This window comes from Octopus sinensis, linkage group LG6 (assembly GCF_006345805.1).
Source record: "Octopus sinensis linkage group LG6, ASM634580v1, whole genome shotgun sequence".
Taxonomy (NCBI): Eukaryota; Metazoa; Mollusca; class Cephalopoda; order Octopoda; family Octopodidae; genus Octopus; species Octopus sinensis.
This window is the reverse complement of record NC_043002.1, coordinates 487185-506720: the sequence shown is the minus strand read 5'-3', so window position 1 is coordinate 506720 and position 19536 is coordinate 487185. Positions and strand designations below refer to the sequence as shown.

General features: G+C 40.1%; 1 protein-coding gene across 1 annotated transcript in view; it reads right to left on the bottom strand.

Moving 5' to 3' along the window:
* The window catches only part of LOC115213486, a 33035-nt gene that overhangs the window by 12825 nt on the left and 674 nt on the right, over positions 1–19536 (bottom strand). The window contains exon 2 of the mRNA XM_029782482.2: positions 4269–4339. Within this exon, the coding sequence (XP_029638342.1) occupies positions 4269–4339 (71 nt within the window). The remainder of the gene's footprint in view (positions 1–4268; positions 4340–19536) is intronic.

Below are 19536 nucleotides of genomic sequence, written 5' to 3'. Positions count from 1 at the left end.
ATGCATCCAGCATCAATCAGCCCTCACCCCATCATATGGTCCCAAGGCAATCTTCAGGTGGCTGGTGGTCCTATGGTGAATATCACCTTAATGAATGCACTAGAGCTGACAAGTGTACTGTACCTAGTTCACTGGACTTTTCTTCTACTTTACATGATTCTAGAGTGCTTTTCAAAATTATTCTGGCCTGGGTATACAACAAAATACCCAATGAGCTAGAGGATATACCTAAGATGATGATTACTATTTTGAGGCTTTTTGAATAATGGCTTATTATTTTGTGCAGGTCAATGATTTGTTTCTTGCTAGGAAACAGAAGACAAACATGAATAACATTTGCAGCTCCTTTTCAATTATTGTCTTTCTCAATCAAGACTTCTAGTAATTCGATGTGTTTGAGAAGACATCAAGCTAAGTAAAATTGTGGCTATCTGTACATACATACAGGTATGTCCTTTACAGCTATGCCCTCCTGCTCCATCTCTCAGCTGAAAAGTCCTTGTCTTGTGAGCTCACAAGTGCTGATACCATGTAAAAAACACCCATGCCAGTACCACATGGGAAAGCACCCATGCCAGTACCACATGGGAAGGCACCCAGTACATTCTGTAAAATGGCTGGTGTTAGGAAGGACATCCACCCGTAGAAACCATGCCAAAACAGACAGTTGCAGCCTGGTGCAGCTCTCCAGCTCCTATCAAAACATGCAACCAATGCCAGCATGGAAAACAGCTGTTAAATGATAATGATGATGATGATGGTGGTGGTATCAATCCCAATAAATGCCTTTTGGGAGGTCTCTTCTTTACATTTTTGGGAAGTTGATTTAATCACTGATATTCTTCTATTTTTAAAATTGATTTTGTCTTCCATAAAAAAATATATATCAAAGCACTTATTCATATAAGTGTAGGGTCTTTTTAATCCTGCTTTTGAAATTTTTAAAATCAGTCTTTGGATTTTTATGCTTTGAACATTAGAGATTAATAATTAACTTTTGCTATTTATTAATGATAAGAAACAATCAACATGTTTCTTTTTTAATCTTATTTCTTTAAAACCAGAACCACATTAGCATTAGATTTACAGCTGCTATATTCTTTAATGTGGATTTATAAATATAAAAAATATATTTATTGATATATAAACACATTTCATGTATATTTAGATATTTAGAGTAAAAATATATATTTTGCTTGCATTGGTAATTACATTATCATCTATATTATATACTAGCAGTATTGCCCGGCGTTGCTCGGGTTGTAAGGGAAATAACTATATAAGCATTTGTAGAGAGTTATAGCCAAAAAATAGCAAAAAAATGCATTAAAAATTGAAAAAAAATTAAGGTAAATTTTTTTTTTAAATCGTTGACACATCGTAGATATTTTTAGAGAGTTACTTCCCTTATATAAAAGCGAAAAAAATGCATTAAAATGGAAAAATATGATGGTAAATTTTTTTTAAATCATAGACGCGCGCTAATACCCAGAAGGGCTCGATATGAATCACGACTATAAGATACCCGCTTTTGGTTAAACTGCACCGCAAAATGTGGGAGTAGTTACAAATCTAAATCGTAGGAGACACACACACAACTTCACTCTTATATAAAGATGCTTTTTTTTTTCAGTCATAGAGTTAGATTTATGAAGGTCTTCAGTAGAAAATCCTTCGAATTCTGACTCGCTGCTTGATATAATGAAATTCGTATCCATTTTTTGTCAGAATTACAAATTTTGAAAACACAATAGGAACAAATTTCGGAAAAAAATCTCCCATAATTCACGGAATTAAAATTACACTTCGATTTTTGTACAAAACTGTATTTGAAGTGTTTACGAAGTATAATACGTGTTTTCACGAATGTACTAAAGAGATTTACTCTGATATTCTCATTTAAATATCATCATCATCATCGTTTAACGTCCGTTCTCCATGCTAGCATGGGTTGGACGGTTCGACCGGGGTTCTGGGAAGCCAGAAGGCTGCACCAGGCTCCAGTCTAATCTGGCAATGTTTCTACAGCTGGATGCCCTTCCTAATGCCAACCACTCCGTGAGTGTAGTGGGTGCTTTTTACGTGTCACCTGCACAGGTGCCAGGCGAGGCTGGCAACGGCCACGGTCGGATTGGTGTATTTTATGTGCCACCGGCACGGAAGCCAGTCGAGGCGGTGCTGGCATCGGCCACGAGTCGGATAGTACTTTTTACGTACCACCAGACCAGGGATCCTGGCTGGTTCAATTCGATTTCGATTTCGCTTGCCCCAACATGTCTTCACAAGCAAAGGGGGTTGGCATGGGTGCCTGAATAGGTAAATTCGGGCGGTTTGTTTATACATAAACACTGTTTCATACTTTCAGTTTAGTCTTCCTCAAATCACTCTGTCACTATTTACTCTCTTCCAAGAACATTTTCACTCACTCTTATCTGTTAGCTTGCCATACATTTTACTCATGTATCTATCAGCGTGATAGACAGAAACAAATATTACATCTAGTTTCACTTTATTCGTTGCACACTGTGTGTGTGCGTTTGCGTGTGCTGTAAACCAGACTAAGAAAAGCATTTGACATACACACCAGAATGTGAGTTTTCTGTAAATTTTGCTTAATTGGAGTTTAAATTTTAAAAACTGGACTTGGCAAAACCCGATGCATTCTACTCTTAAAAATGCTAGGTAAATTGTAATTGAAGAAATCCTATATTGTAGATTTCTATAACTGACAAAGGGAGGCAGATAAAATCTGCCTTTTATAATAAGAGATATATATGAAATCCATTGTATCTCTGTCTGTCCCCAATACATTCTCAAACAGCTCAACCAAACCAAATGAAATTTTACATGGTAATACTACAAAGCCCTATGAATGTCAACATGTAATTTTTGGGGATTAAAACAATGCAACATTGGCACTGGTTCCTTATTACGTCAAAACACAAAAAGTAAAAGTGAAACAATAACATATATATTGTAATGTGAGATATTGTCTCACTTTTTAACTTTTAATTCTAACCACCACCACAACTCTGTTTCACTTTTATACTTTTACTTCAAACCACAACGATGTCTTCATATTTTGTATATGACTGTATCTGTATGGGAATGTATGTGTGTGAGTGTATGAGTGTGAATATATCTCACAGTATGTGTCTTTCTGTGTTGAATACATTATTAAATGCACTATACGTGAGGGCTGGTCAGTGTCAATATGAAATTTTAGTTTCATTTCGATTAAAACAATATAACATTTCATAGAGATAATCTTTCAATTTACAGAGATGTACTTGCATAGCAAGTGACTTGATCTGAGATCTTGATCATGTGCTCAGAATGTATATATATATATATATATATATATATATATAATCAAAATAAGCAATAAGGATATCCAAAGGTAATGCAGTACGATCGTTTCAAGCAACTCCATTTAATTGAACAATGCAATCATTACGTCAATTTAAATGTAGAGCAATCCTCAGCTGCATAAAGACAGAATTTAATTAAATTAAAACAGATGGACACATTAGTATAATTTTACCTCCAATCTCCAAGAAGGTAAGGAGATAGACAAAGAACATGCTGTCTTCACTTCAGCTTAGAAGCTACAGTTATATATTACAGTTATGGTGAAACAGGTGATATGGGAAAGTGCAGCATTGTAATATATATACATATATATATATATACATATATATATATATATATATATATATTTCAAACTATACCATTTTAACCCCAAGTAAAACTGGGTATCTTTGCTAGTCCTTAATAAACTAACCCAAGAGCATTTGAAATTTTCCCAATGTGAAAGTACAATAGTACTGCTTTGACTTCTGAATACAAATTACTTTATCTTGAAAGTGAATACAGCTATTCCTGAGTAGTTCCCCATCTCCACCATGCTGATTATGAGCCTCTGATGTTCAGAACAAAATCCAAAGACCAGGTTTTAATGAGTTTTTGTTTTCTAAGGCATAATAAAAAAAAAGTTAGAGGGAAGAGTAATTAACATTTGCATGAAGAGGTGCCAGAATCTGCCAGAATCAATATAATTTTGGTTAATGTTACTGCCTCATCTCCCCAAGAATAAAAACAATATCTTTTTTTCGTTTCTAAAGTTCAAAATAACAAGCATTCTTTGCCTCAGCAAATTTTCTTTCCAGCAAAAGAAAATCTCAACAATCAAATTATTCTTTGCTTCAACTTTTCATTTATCCTTTCAGCTATTGATATACATTTTCCATAAAATGAAAAAATATTACCCTTGCTGTTCTTTCTTTTGAATTTGTGAAATGTGAAGGACGGCAACACCATATTCTCCTAATGCACGGAACTATGAAAAAAGAAAAAAACTTACATGTAATGATATTAAAATAATTTTTTGTTTTAACTTGGTCTTACAAGAGATCAAGAAGTTTGTGAACTCTCGTATGACTTTTTTTTTTTAATACATTAATTTACATAAAACCAGCAGAAAAAACTGCCCAGCTGGTTGCTAATTTTATCATGTCTTGCAAACAATTTGCACATGCAAGTGCTACCAGTTAAAAGCTTCGTATACCGGAAGCTAGCAAGTGTATGGGCTCATCAGGAGAGAATGCGCGCCGTTTAGGGGCCTACCTCTCGATGGCATCAATGCACACCGGCCCCCCTCACTGATATGAGGCCCCGCTTGCTAGATCAGCTGGTTATGAAGAACTCAATATACTTCTAGCCATCGTTCATCGTCTCTTTTTAACCAAATCCAGTGGCTAGCCTTCTCCACTGTAGATTGGATATCAGTCATGGTGGTATTGACTTTACGATGAGTTAGGCCTAACGATAACAACAGTCGTCTCACGCTGTGTCCTACAAACCCTCTACATCCGACTTCGATAGGAAAATGTTCCGCTTTCCAGCCTGCGTCTTCACATTCCTCGAGGAGGTTTTCATAACGGTTTAATTTTTGAGCTCGAGCGGCGTCCATATTATCTTCGTGAGGAACCGTTAGCTCGACTATATTTACAACTTTCTTTCTTTCACACCACATCAAAATATCTGGTTTTTTCGAAACTGGGATGGGAAAGAAAACCTGGCACCCAGGTAAATCTGCAGTTACCTCCCAATAGCCGTTCCACTTTTCATTTTTCTCAGGAAGTTTCTTGATCTTCTTCTTGAAACGGATCCGCTGACCTGGTCGCACGAAGGTAATGAAATCTCTTGATGGTACTTTCAACGATTTTTCAGTGTTGTTGGGATGAATTTGGTTCTTTATAGCATTGAAGATAACCTTAAGAACCAAGTTGTGCCTCCATGTGTACCTGTTCAATGCTAATGAACAGTTGGAAAGAATATGTTTTAGTGTACCGACCTTTCCACATTTGCAAATGTCATTCTCTAAGACGTTCCATCTTACTAGATTCGTAGGTGATGGCAAAACATCATGAGATGAACGAATCAGGAAACTCAGCCGAGATGTCGTCCACTTCCACATCTCATCCCAACTTATCTTCCTCTCAACAACATGTTCTTCCCATCTCGTCATCTGACCTTGATGAACACATCGGATCAAATGAAGCTCTCTTCTCTCTGCTTCTCTTGTTTTGACGCTGTTGCTAACAACAGATCTGCGTTCACACGGCATCATGCTTGCAAACGGTCTGAACTGATCTGCGCCAAAACCAAATCCTTTCCGATGGTTCTGCGTTGCTCCCACCATATCTCTGTGTATTAGAGAAGACAAGATGTCGTCAGTTTCTGCTTCTGCTTTCCAATATTTGCAAATTTAATTCCTGATGTGTGTAATTTTTCAGTATGTTACATCTAATTTTCTTTTGAATCCTTTACTTGTCTAATAGTGCTCACTTGTTCAGTAAATTTAGGGCATAACTACAGAATTGTGCCTCCAAAAAGTTCTTTCCTCATAACTTTCTGAAAAATAGATATTTATTTATGATAGTTTTTACAAATATATTTCAGATGATGTAGATCACTATTATATGAGAATATGTGGTGAAACCATTTTGGAAGAGACTGGCTTGGCTGGCTTTATGCTCTTGCTTGATGGTTCTTGGGTCATTCCAAGTTAGTGGTTCGAGAGGTGTCATCATATGTTGAGCCAACCAGGTCCACCAATGCTTTCCATTGCTAGAAGCCTTGTGCCAGCCCGTCTGCATCCTCCAAGGTGACTTTGAGCCTCTGGATATCTTCTCCAATCACATCCAGCCATCTGGGGCAGGGTCTGCCATGAAGCCTCTTCCTGCCTGAAATTGTAAAGTTCTGGTAGGATGATCTACCAGGAGATAAAGAACATATCCATACTGGCACGTGCAATGGACAGCTATGAGGTGGGAGGCTGCAGGATGGTGTGTGCGCACATGCAGTTCTTTATTGGAAATATAGTGGTACCATCTGATGTCCTTGATGATTCTCAGTCCCCACCCCGCCCCTATTGAAGCATTCAATCCTCTTTGCCAGGGTCTTCTGCGCCATAGAGGAGAATGGAGAGGACCAATGCATTGTAGATGCAGTGATGCCAGAAGGGCTTTGATATGGAGTACACACCCCCAGCAGCCAGAAATTTCAGATAATTTACACATCTCAATTTTGTTTCCTCATAGCTTTCAGAAAAACGAGTATTTTTTATGGAAATTTTCTATATATAATTTTCAGGTTCCTATATAAATAGAAATTTAATGTGTAAGAAATATGGTGGGAAACATATTTCATGCATCTTAATTTTGTTTCCTTGTTTTTATGATTCAATTATAACTATACTGAAAAGAAATTACTTTTGAAACCCATGTGATCGCTGTTATTTCTAGCATACTAAATGATCATGTATAGGATAGTCAGGTGAGTATAGAGGATGTGGATTTTTTTTCTTTAGTTTGTTTTCAAGAGTGAGGCCATGCATTGACAAGCTGGAGAATAACACCTTTTCTGGCCACTTTCAACACAATTTTTCATTTACACGATCAAGTTGTTGGCAACAGACATCTGCATTGTTGTTCTTTCCATGTTCTGGTAGCTCATAATGGACAATACTCTTCATGTTCCACCAAATATAAAGCAAGGGTTTTTGTGGATGGAGTTCTGGTTTTCTTACTGGCACTGGCCTCTCATTACATGATAATCATTGTCTTTTTTATTTTCTGTTGTGATGCAAAACCCATAAAAAATGACAGGTTGTTATTCCTGGTTAAAAGACTGCTGCAAATGGTGGAAGATAATGTTCAGTATAAGCTTATGTAGAACCCAAATTCCCCCATTGCATGTTTTCCCAATTTGCTTGACATGCTTTGTTGATAGTTGAACATGATACATTAAATATATTTGCACCAAATCTCAGATACTTTGATGTAGATCTGATACAAGTCTCATCATTCACAATGGGCTGTCTTCGGGAGCAAGGCTTGTCAGGTATGTCACAATTGCCATCTTTAAACCTTTTAAACTACATCTGATATGTACAAACTTTCAAAGCATCCAAATACACTTCACAAATGTTTTTCCCTGCTTCTCTAGCAATACTTTTCTTTCAAAACTCATACAGTAAGCAATGACAGTAAGCATGAGGTTAGTTACCAAAATAACTATGAAAGACACTGCTGGATAGAAGAGATGATGTACTATTTCTAGACAGTTCCTGCTCATTCAACCATTACTTTGACATGTCTGGTTGATTCATATTTCATAGTGGTGAAAAATCGCTATTACTTTCCAAATACCCTAATATTAAAATTGGAATTTGTAAAAGGTTTTCAGACAGTCTAGGCTTAAATAATTGCATTCTTTTAGTAGAAGATGCATAATTCCAACTACTTAAAAAGCAGCTTTCTCCATAATAGTATAAAACTAGACTTTCAGAATTTTAGAAGAAAATTAAGAGTGAAAAAAATTAAAGAATATTTTTTAAAAAATGAAAAAGCACAAGTATGAAAAGAGATAACATGGAGAAAAAGAGATAACATGGAGGAAAAGAGATAACATGGAGGAAAAGAGATAACATTTCAGGTGATTTGCTTTTTCTGCAGAGAAAGAGAAAAAGTTGACTGAGAAACAAAAATGTGTTTTTCCAGAAATCATACAAAATTAATGGCAAAAATGAAAATTATAAAAGTAACTGGCATGTGACAGTGAAAACTGCGTCATAGATCAGAAAATCACAGACAATAAAATAAAAGAGAGAGTAGCCTTAAGGAATTGAAGTTGTGAACAAGTTTTAAGAGGTATCTGGCAGTGGAGAATATCAGACTCCTGACATCGCTGCTCTTTGCAGAGACAATCTATATATATAAAACAGGAACTCTGTGTGTGTGTGCAAGTTTGAAAGTTTATAACTCGAGTTCCACCCAACTAATTCAACTGAAATTTCAGACATGCATTTGGTATGTTCCGAGGAATGTTTTAGTCATAACAACTGCTTCGATCAATGTTCGGTTTTTGTAAAAATTCAGTCAATAATTATCGATTTTTTTCAAAAAGTTGTCCGATTTCAACCAAACTCAGTCAAAAGTCCCTCTGCCTATTTTTCTCAATGAGAGGTGGTACTTTATGAATGTGTTCCAACGGCATGAGGTGAAATGGGAAGGAGCATTTCCAGTTTGACCCAAAGAGTTTCATGGTGTCATGGTACTCAGCGGATGACCGGAAGACTGAAACTGAACTACAGAAGCACAATGAAGCAGCTTACCACTTAATCAGTGTATTCATTGGTCCAACATTTGATGTGACACCTGATTATTCAGATTTATTTATGCTAGGGATCCACTATAACAACAATTTCTTTACTCATACGCATATCACCTGCTCACACACACAATGACGGACACTTGACTTTGTTATGATCACCATTTTTTATTCTCATACTTTGTCAGTACCTACCTGCAACCTCACTTTGACTTTGCCATTGCCACTCTGTTCTTGTAAACTTGCTTTTATGACCTCATAATGTTTGCTTGAAAAGTCCTCACTCTCCTACATAAGCTCACTTCCTGCTGACGTGGACTTACAATCAGTCATATCTTCTTGTGGGTCTCTTAGGTGGATTGACACAGCCATCAAACCATCATCTTCAACCATAAATACCCTGCTCTATTTTGCACTCAACGTAAGTTCCAATTTCCACCAGCCCCGGAAATCCTTCATTTTTACAGTTTGTCGCCCCTTATTTGTGCTCCGACACCCTACACCCCCACTTCCTGCTGCCATTTGTAACCGTGCCTTTTTACCCCTCACGTCGAGACCTAAATTTAACCCATCCCCTCCGACTTACACACAATAGCCTATGCCGATTTTCCGCACTGACACAGGTTTTGCAATCATGCTTCAAATCGCTATCAGACCCCCACTAGACGTCAGACATCTTGAATTACTTCCACGCATTGTCTGTCTCCTACCACAACCCCGCTCCAAGGGAACCACCTATTCTTCTGCCTCAGCTCAAGGCAACTCTTCTCCATAGTGTTTGGACACTTGGTAAGTACTTGACCATTACTTGCAAAGCAACAACTAGGTGCCATTCCTTACTAACACACCAACAGTTCCGCTTACCTCTTCCCACTTTCATCCTCTTACAATGGGATAGTGTTGCATCATACGTTTATTCTCGTGTTTTCGTGAGCGATGACTGCATCTTACTTAAAAACCCCTTTTGGTTTCACTAACACTAGTCACAATCCTGATCCAACGTTTTCACCGCAACCTCTCCTCTAAAAGCTATCCCTCCCTCCTTTAATCCAGCTGCAGTTGGTAAGCCACAAAATTGTTATTACATCTCCTCTTGTTCCTTGCCATTTCACCTCACGCTGTTGGAACACAGTCATAAAGTACCACCTCTCATTGAGAAAAATAGGCAGAGGGACTTTCGACAAACGCCTCTACCTCACAAATCGATAAGCAACATTATCTCAGGCTTCACAGTACGGCTGCTAGACATTATCTGTCGACAATTCACATTCACATATTTATTCCAGTGTAGAACAAAATATGATTGACATCCACTTACGAATGCAGATAGTGGAAAACATGTTAATCGCCCGTTTGAGAAATGATTTGATTCGTTGCCGGCTCCCATTGCAACACAGCTTACCGTACAGCTACTAAACCACCTTATGGATACCTCTCCATTAAGACATGCTTATGGCTTCATACCTGCCTACCTATTTCATAAAAACTTACATATCCAGTCAGCCGCTTGCTTTTATCCTTCTGACTGGGTCTAAGTGTTCCGCAACCTCTCTTTTTAGGTCATGCCATGATGGAAGAAGTTCACTATTGGCCGAAATACTGCTAAAGCAGAAGAATCAAGACGAAATGGAGCTTCAGAATCGTTGTTGGAGACTACCATCCATTGGTTACAAGCTGCTGAACGTGCAACTGCCAGAAGAGCTCTCAAAACAGATGACCAGCGAAATGCTCGCTTGACCCCTATTGCCATCTGATCTGTGACTGCTGCTGATGCTGCAAAAACTGAAGACCAATGTAGAACTCGCCAAACCGCAAATGCTCCTTCAATGGCAGTTGCTCAAGCTTCAGAGACAGAGGACCAGTGAAGAAGCCGCTGACCTGCTAACGCCACATCTACAGCTGCTGCAAGAGATTCTGAAACAAGTCCCCAGCGGAAATGTTGCCAAGCCGCTAATGCCATGTGCATCTCAGCCACACCTGCAGAGGAGAATGAGGAACAGCACCATAGACGTCGGACAACGGATGCTGCAGCTTGATCTTCCCAAACATTACAAGACTATGATAATCACCTTCAGAATGATGCCAGACAGCAAGCCCTTAGGAAAGGTGTTTCTAAACCATCGGCCTCACAATGGGCCTTAAAAGCATTCCAGTAAAATTCCACCTTTGATTATGTTGCCCACCCAGACATGTCACTTGGAAGTATGTCAAAGATGTGCTAATTTTGCTTTGCCAAAAAGTGGGAGGCGGAGCCATCCAGTTTGTGCTGCTCTGATGGAAAGGTCTGATTGCCCCAACTCAAGGACCCACCAGAGCTGCTAAAGCTTCTTTTCACAGGTGATACGGTTGAATCGAAGCACTTTCTTAGTTGCATCTGGAGGTACAACTGCGCCTTTCAGAGCAAATGTTGTGTGAGAAGGGGGATTCATGCCCATGTTTAAGGTTCAAGGCCAGGTATACCATAGAATTGGACTACTTGAACCTGCCACCAACCAACACTCACAATTTCTCCAACTTTACTTCGTTGGTAATCCCAATGAAAAAGAAGCAACGTGGCACCCAATTTCAGCTGGCACAGACATCCACATCATCTGAAACCTGCAAGATATTCTTCACAAGTTCAACAGCTATGTTATAAGCTTCAAGTATGCAATTAGAGGCAGCTCCTTCATCAAATTTCAATGTTGTCATAGATGCCTCAAAATATCCGTCAAGCAAACACTCTGGATGCTTCCACTTACCTACATGCAACAAAGTAGCTGTCCTTCTTCATGCTAATCAATATAACCAAGATGTTGTCCTTAAACACAGAGACAACACCCTTCACTGTAAATGCGAGAGGCACAGATCTTATGACGCCTTGCAATACCCACTCCTCTTTGTGAGAGGAAAGGATGGCTACCGGTTTGGAATTCATCAGTGCAAATCAGACAATTTGGATTGCGTAACCAACAAAGCTGAATTGGTTCCAGGCCAGCACACAAGAGACTGTCATGACCTCCTAGTGCAAGTCTTCCAGTTGAAGCTTATCAAACTAATGGAGCTTCTTAAGGGAGGGCAAATATTTGGCTCCATTAGATGTGATATGTATACTGTTGAATGGCAAAAGAGAGGCCAACCACATGCACACATTCTAATCTTGCTCTCCGTAAAAATACCTCCCACGATTATCTCTGCCGAGATTCCAAACCCATCTACTGACAGATATCTCTTTGAAATAGTCAAGGCGACCATGATCCACAGGCCATGTGGGCGTGGATTCAGTTTAGGCTCCCCTTGCTTGAGCAACAATATCTGCTGCAAGAAGTTTCCAAAAAAATTTTTGAAGGAAACACAAACTAGCATTGATGGACACCCTCTGTACAGACAGTGCCAACCTGCAGACGGTGCCTTTACCATGAAAATTGGACAACATGAGGTTGACAACAGATGGGTTGTACCGTATTCACCACTTCTTTCAAAGACATTTGGTGCCTACATCAATGTGGAGTTTTGCCATTCCATCAAGTATATCTGAAAATATGTCAACAAGGGCTCAGATGCCACTATGTTCAGTCTACAGCTGGAAAACTGCCTTGATGAGGCCTTACAATACCTAGTTGGCTGTTATATTGGCAGTAACGAAGACTTCTGGCATATTTTTGGCTTTCCAAAACACCAAAGGCACCCACCCATCAAGCAACTCGCAGTTCACCAGGAGAATGGTCAAAGGGGTTACTTTACCGAAGCGACTGCTGCCAGAATGGTTGAAGAGCCTCAACAAACTACTCTCACTGCATTCTTTGCTCTGGGCCGGAACAAGCCATTTACAAAATCTGCTTTATCCTCAGATTCCATCCTACTACACATGGACTAAGCAACAATGGGTGCGCAGAAAGCCAGGCCAGCCAGTTGACGGACAACCTGGAGTAAAGTTTGACAGCTGTCTTGGGAGAGTTTACACGGTGCATCCAAGCCAACATGAGTGCTTTTATCTTTGCCTTCTGTTACATGAGATACGTGGGCCCCAGTCGTTTGATGACTTAAAGACTGTCAGTGGCTGTTTGCAGCACTTACAGGGAAGCATGCTTCAAGCGCAGTTTGCTGGAAGACGATGCGCAATGGGAGGCTACATTATTTGATGTTGTTGGATCCAAGACACCTAAGCATCTACAAGCTGTATTTGATGCAAATTTGTGAACTGAACAACCCTTTGTCTTTGTGACTCAAATTTAAAGACGACTTATTGGAGGACTTCATACATCAGGCGAAGTTGCTTTTTCCTGGGATAGAAAGTATAAGTGATGAGGTATACAATCAAGTCTTGATCGACACTGAAAATACAGTTGCATCACTTGGTGGGAATGACTTGCCCTCATACTGTCTGCCTAAACTGCTGCGTTCAGAATCAAATTTACTTTGTAGTGATACTGCTGTGTAAGGTTCAGCACACATGCACAGAATGGGATTACTTCCGGTTGGCCACCGGAAGTCATGCGCATGTGCAGGAAACTGACCCCTAAAACACAGTCCACTCACTCAGCCTCTCTGGCCCTAGCAGCCCTCGTGAACGGACGTGTACTGGCAGTCTCTGAAGACTTCACACCAACCAAGCAGCGAACCACAACGAATCATTTCGACCAACAAACAAGAATCAGTACTACAGATTCGGCCATCGGTTTCCCTCCAGAGAACACGTGCACCAGTCCTACATTACGACGAGAAATAAACAACATTTTGCTGTGTTCGTAGATCGCCTGACTTGTCTGTTATTTTAACTAAAATTGAATGTGACGGGACCAGGTCGGACACCCCTCCAGTGATACCGAATCCAGATCCTGTTACAACTTCCTACATCTCTTTTGCAAGAGACATCCTATGGCACAGATGCTCTTGCTAATTTCGTCCTAGAAACTGAACCAAAGCTTTTTCCACATCAACAGCATGTTTATACTATTGTGACTGATCATGTGCGCCACAGGAAATGTGGTTTGTTTTTTCTTGATGCTCCAGGAGGTACAGGCAAAACCTTTCTAATGAAGCTCATCTTAGCAAAGGTCAGGATGCAAAGGAGCATTGCGGTTGAGGTCGCATCTTCAGGGATTGCTGCAACTTTGCTGCCTGGTGGAAGAACTGCACACTCCACCTTTAAGTTGCCCCTCAATTTAACTAAGTCAGAAACACCTACCTGCAATATAAGCAAGAACTCTGATCAGGGCCAAGTGCTGAAATGCTGTCAGCTTATTGTGTGGGACGAGTGTACTATGGCCCACAAGGGAGCCTTCAACACATTAAACAGAATATTAGGGGTTGCAAAGCCCCCATGGGAGGAGTTACACTTTTGCTTTCAGGTGACTTTAGGCAAACTCTTCCTGTTATCCCCAAAGGCACGTGAGCAGATGAGGTTCAAGCATGCCTTAAGTCGTCTCTGCACTGCGTCATGTCAGGTCACTGCCCCTGACAATCAACATGAGGGCTCAATTGCTCGGCAACCAAACGTTGGTTAACTTCACGAGTGACATTCTGAAACTTGGTGATGGTAAAGTGCCACTTGACACTGATGGGGAACTGGATGGCCACCCGTTCATAACTCCCGTTTTATCTTTGGCTGAACTCACCAATAAAGTGTTTCTCCATTTAAAAGATAATTATCTCAATCATGAATGGCTATCTGAAAGAGCAGCGCTGGCACCGCAAAACGTGACCGTTACAAAATTCAATGATCAACTGAGTCACTTCCTGGTGCTCCTTTCACATACAAATCTGTAGACACGATGGTAGGTGCAAATGAATCAGTGAATTTCCCAACGGAGTTCCTCAACTTTTTAGACCCTCCAGGCCCAACAGTACACCTGCGCTGCCTTAAAGTTGGAACTCCGGTTATGTTTCTGTGAAACTTGGAGTACCCCCCAGACTGTGCAATGGAACATGTCTGGTTATAAAAAAAATTGATGAAGCATGTTGTCGAGGCAACTATCTTATCCGGATGCAGAAAAGGTGAGGATGTATTCATTCCCAGGATTCCCCTTGCTCCCTTGGGAGCAGACATACCTTTCACCTTCAGAAGACTGCAATTCCTGTTCCAGCCCAGCTTTACCATGTCTGCCGACAAGTCCCAGGGCCAGACTTCTCTTGAAAGAGCCTTGCTTTTCCCACGGCCAGCTGTACGTTGCATGCTCCAGTAGTAGAGGCAGACTGTTTGCATTAACACGTCGGGAGAAGACAAGAAACATTGCCTACAACAAAGGGCTACGTATTTGCCAAGGCTGAAGTGGGTACGTTATTGCTATGCACGCATATAACGAGGTATGCTCAAATATTTTACTATTTTTTCCCATATCAGACAGAAGCATCAGAAAAGGGCGCCAGCCTCATGACATTCTGTGAGTTTATGGAAGGTGTTCATGTGGTGCTCCTACGATGGCAAAGAGGTGGCGATTTGTTGCAGTTCATCATCATCATCATTTAACGTCCACTTCCATGCTGGCATGGGTTGGACGAATCAGATGGCTGCACCAGGCTCCAATCTGATCTGGCAGAGTTTCTACTGCTGGATGCCCTTCCTAATGCCAACCACTGCTTTTACGTGCCACTGGCACAAGGGCCAGTCAGGTGGTACTGGCAACGGCCACACTCAAATGGTACTTTTTACGTGCCACCTGCATGGAAGCCAATCAGCTGCTCTGGCAACAATCATGCTCGGATGGTGCTCTTAGCACTCCACTAGCACAGATGCCAGTCATCGAATTTGATTTTGATTTCAATTTCACTTGCCTCAACAGGTCTTCACAAGCAGAGTTTAGTGTCCAATGAAGGAAAGGTATGCATAAGTGGGTTGGTTACACACCTGGCGTAGGCCACGGGTTATAGTCTCATTTGGCTTGCCTGGTCTTCTCATGCACTGCATATTTCCAAAGGTCCCGGTCACTTGTCATTGCCTCGGTGGCGCCTAATGTTCGAAGGTTGTGCTTCATCACCTCGTCCCAGGTCTTCCTGGGTCAACCTCTTCCACAGGTTCCATCAACCGCTAGGGTGTGGCACTTTTTCACACAGCTATCCTCATCCATTCTTGCCACATGAACATACCAGCACAGTCATCTCTTGCACACCACATCTGATGCTTCTTAGGTCCAACTTTTCTCTCAAGGTACTTAAACTCTATCGAGTATGCACAGACATTACACATCCATCGGAGCATACTGGCTTCATTCCTTGTGAGCTTACGCATGTCCTCAGCAGTCACAGCCCATGTTTCACTGCCATGTAGCATGGCTGTTCGTACATGTGTCATACAGTCTACCTGTTACTCTGAACGAGAGGCCCTTTGTCCCCAGCAGAGGTAAGAGCTCTCTGAACTTTGCCCAGGCTATTCTTATTCTAGCAGTTACACTTTCAGCACACCTACCTCTGCTACTGACTTGGTCACCTAGATAATGGAAGCTATCAACTACTTCTAGTTTTTCTCCCTGGAATGTGGTGGAAGTTGGTCTCTGCACATTTTCAGTGTTTGTTGCTCCTGAGCATCTTCCACATACAAAAACTCTCTTCCCAGTTAGCCTTCCTTTTATATTGCTGCACCTCTTATGTGTCCATAGCTTACACTGGGTACATCACCTATGCCTTTTCTACAGATCAAGCAGGGCCATCTACCTGAAGGGATTTGTGGTTTGTCTGCCTTCCTACTTATTAGGACTTTGGTTTTAGCTAGGATGACTCTAAGGCCCTCCGATTATAATCCTTGCTTCCACACCTGAAACTTCTTTAGTTCTGATAGTGACTCAGCAATTAGAGCAAGGTCGTCAGCATAGAGGAGCTCCCAGGGGTATCTTGTCTTGAATTCCTATGATAAATAGGAGGGAGGTGAGGACTGAACCTTGGCGGACCCTTACCTCTGCCCAAAATTCTTCACTGTACTCGTTGCCAACCCTCACCTTACTGACAGTGTCCCTGTACATGGCTTGCACAGCTCTCACTAACCATTCATCTATCTCTAGTTTCCTCATTGACCACCACATAATGGATCAGGGGGACCCTGTCAAAGGCTTTCTCCATGTCAACGAAAGCTAGGTACAGGGGCTTATCTTTGGCTAGGTATTTCTCCTGCAGCTGTCTCACCAGAAATATGGCATCGGTGGTGCTTTTCCCTGGCACGAAACCAAACTGCATCTCATCCAAGCTGACTCTCTCCCTAATCAGTTGGGCTATGACCCTCTCCATAACCTTCATTACCTGATCCAACAGCGTGATACCTCTATAATTATTTGTATCTAAAGTGTCACCTTTACCTTTGCAGTGGTTGACTATTATGCTGCTACACCAGTCATTGGGTATGACCCCTTCCTGTATCACCTGGTTAACTATATAGGCGACTAGGCTATAGCTGACACTGCCAGATATTTCAAGCATCTCTGCAGTGATTCCTGATGGGCTGGTAGCTTTCCCTGTCTTCATACTCTTAATTGCTTTATCTACCAAGGTACTGTCAATTCGGATAGCTTGTCCCTCTGTTGGGTCGACATTTGGCAGACTCTCTTTCTCCTATTCATTCTCTTTATAGAGCAACTGTTCATAGTGGGTCTCCAAACCTCTCTCTTTGCAACCTTGTTTAGTGCAAGTGAATCATCATCCATGCGGACACCTTTCTCACCTCCGACATCACGATTCTCTCTCATACTGTCTTGCAACACGAAATACCTCAAGTTTTTGCAGTTGCATGATAATAATACAAAGAAACAATGTTGTCAAACAGCTGCTACAAATGGAGTAAAATTTTAATATGGTGAGCTCCTGTCTGAATTAAGTGTAAGGAATGCTGATAATTCAATGCAATGGCCACAGTGGTATAAGAGTCATCTCTTTTTTCAAACTTGTCTCCAAGCTTTAAGTCAAAGGCAGTCTACTTTATCAGAGATGATCAGGACTTCATTACAAATGGAAATTTGCCATTCATTCTCATCAAAAAGCATAACTGAATAAAGCATATACCCTATAGCAAGTCCAAGTGATAAGGTATCTGCTCATTAACACAAGAAGTAAATGTATATAAATTACACATAGTCAAACAATATATAGAACTAGATGCTTAAATATACTGTCCTCCAATTTTCCTTTGAAAAGTACCTACCACCAGGGCCACAGGAGGAGTCTGATAGTATATAGCTTTTGTGACATTTTTTCGATAGAACTCGACAAAATCAAAACACTTCACTTCGGGTATTTCCGTGGAAGCAAATGACAATCCGATTCTGTTTTCTGCTTGGAAATTTGCAGATTTTACATAGACACATGAAACAGGTAAGAACAAATATGCAAGGCCATTTTTTGGCTTGAAGTTGAAAACGAGACATTGGTGGCATAATTTCGTTTTATCTATACTCCACAAACCACGAAAATACCCAAAGTGAAATGTCTCGACCTTGTCGAGCTATATCGAAGGAATGCCGCTTTTCTAGCTCCTGTTTTGAGCAACAAATGGGGCGGTGACCTTCCAGGGAGCTATAAACAGGATAGCTTTCTCTTATAATTACCAATATAACAACTGTTGAACACATACAAGAAACATAGAATATAAAAGAATTCCTGAAGGACATCAGTTAAATATACCTAACACTTAACGAATCAGCGAATTCTGGATTCTGAGAATTCAATAGTCATTGGATAGTGTGAGGAGAATAGTATTGTTAAACCAGTTCATGAGAGATCCATTAGAAGTGATTCCTCTTTAAATTCAACCATAGACATACAAATACATTTCCACTGATTGAGAAGACTCTCGAAATCTTTAATTTGCTGATGGAGTTGAAGAAATCCACTCTATACTTCGAGGTAGGATGTTAGGCAACCGGCGGATTTCAAATGAAGTTCAATATTTTTTAAAAATAAAACTTAAAAAATAATTTGGCTCCTTTCGCCAGTTATTTTGGAATTATGTTATTTTCGGTTGCTTTGTCGCTCCCGTTTTATACCCGAGATCAAGAACATTAAATGTAAAAGGTTACAATACGTTTACCTTATTTGCTCCATATTCACACAATATTTACTTAATATGCTTCATATTATACACAGTGAATTAAATCTGTTTCTCTTTTGTATTTACAGAAACTAGAAACATTTCGTAGTTTCTGTCATGTTTGGTTATTCCCTTTACAGAAACATTTCCCTGAAAAAGTATCCAATACTTTGAAATATGAAATTATTCACGCACCTGTTGAACCCAATGAATACCGCGATAAACAATTAAAATAACTTTGTGAAAACATATGGATATGTCCTGTAGGAAGAAACTAGTGGTGGTAAAAGTGTTATATGTATTAGCTGAGGTCGGGGTGATTTCCACTCGTTCCCTACATATATATATATGTGTGTGTGTTTCGCCAAAAGAAAAGAGCAGTTGTGAAGCTATTTATTTATTTTGCAGATTATCTGAGTTTGGGGAATAAATTGCATACTTGATCTCCTTACCAAGTGATGGTATTAAAACGTGCAACAAATTAAGGATACCATTCAAAAACTAGTCCAGTCCACCACTAAATGGACACAATTTCCGTTCAGCCAATTTCACCAAACAGCATTTGAGTTGACCCACGGTTGATAAATAGAAGACGTTTTCTTAAAATGGCAAAAGAGTGGAATCAAAAGTGGGAAAATGTGAGATACGAACTACTTCACCACACATGTCTATCCTATAAATCCTGTGTCCTATGATATAAGATTCAAGTGAACTTCTAAATCTGTTTCGAAAAGTTATTTTAGCGCTTAGAGACAGACCCATTCCTTCAGGAATCAAGAAACTTAAAAATCGGGCCAATTGAGATTTTATATATATATAAGCCTAATTTATACATCAGTGGGGATTTATACAGAACATCTTAACATAAAAAT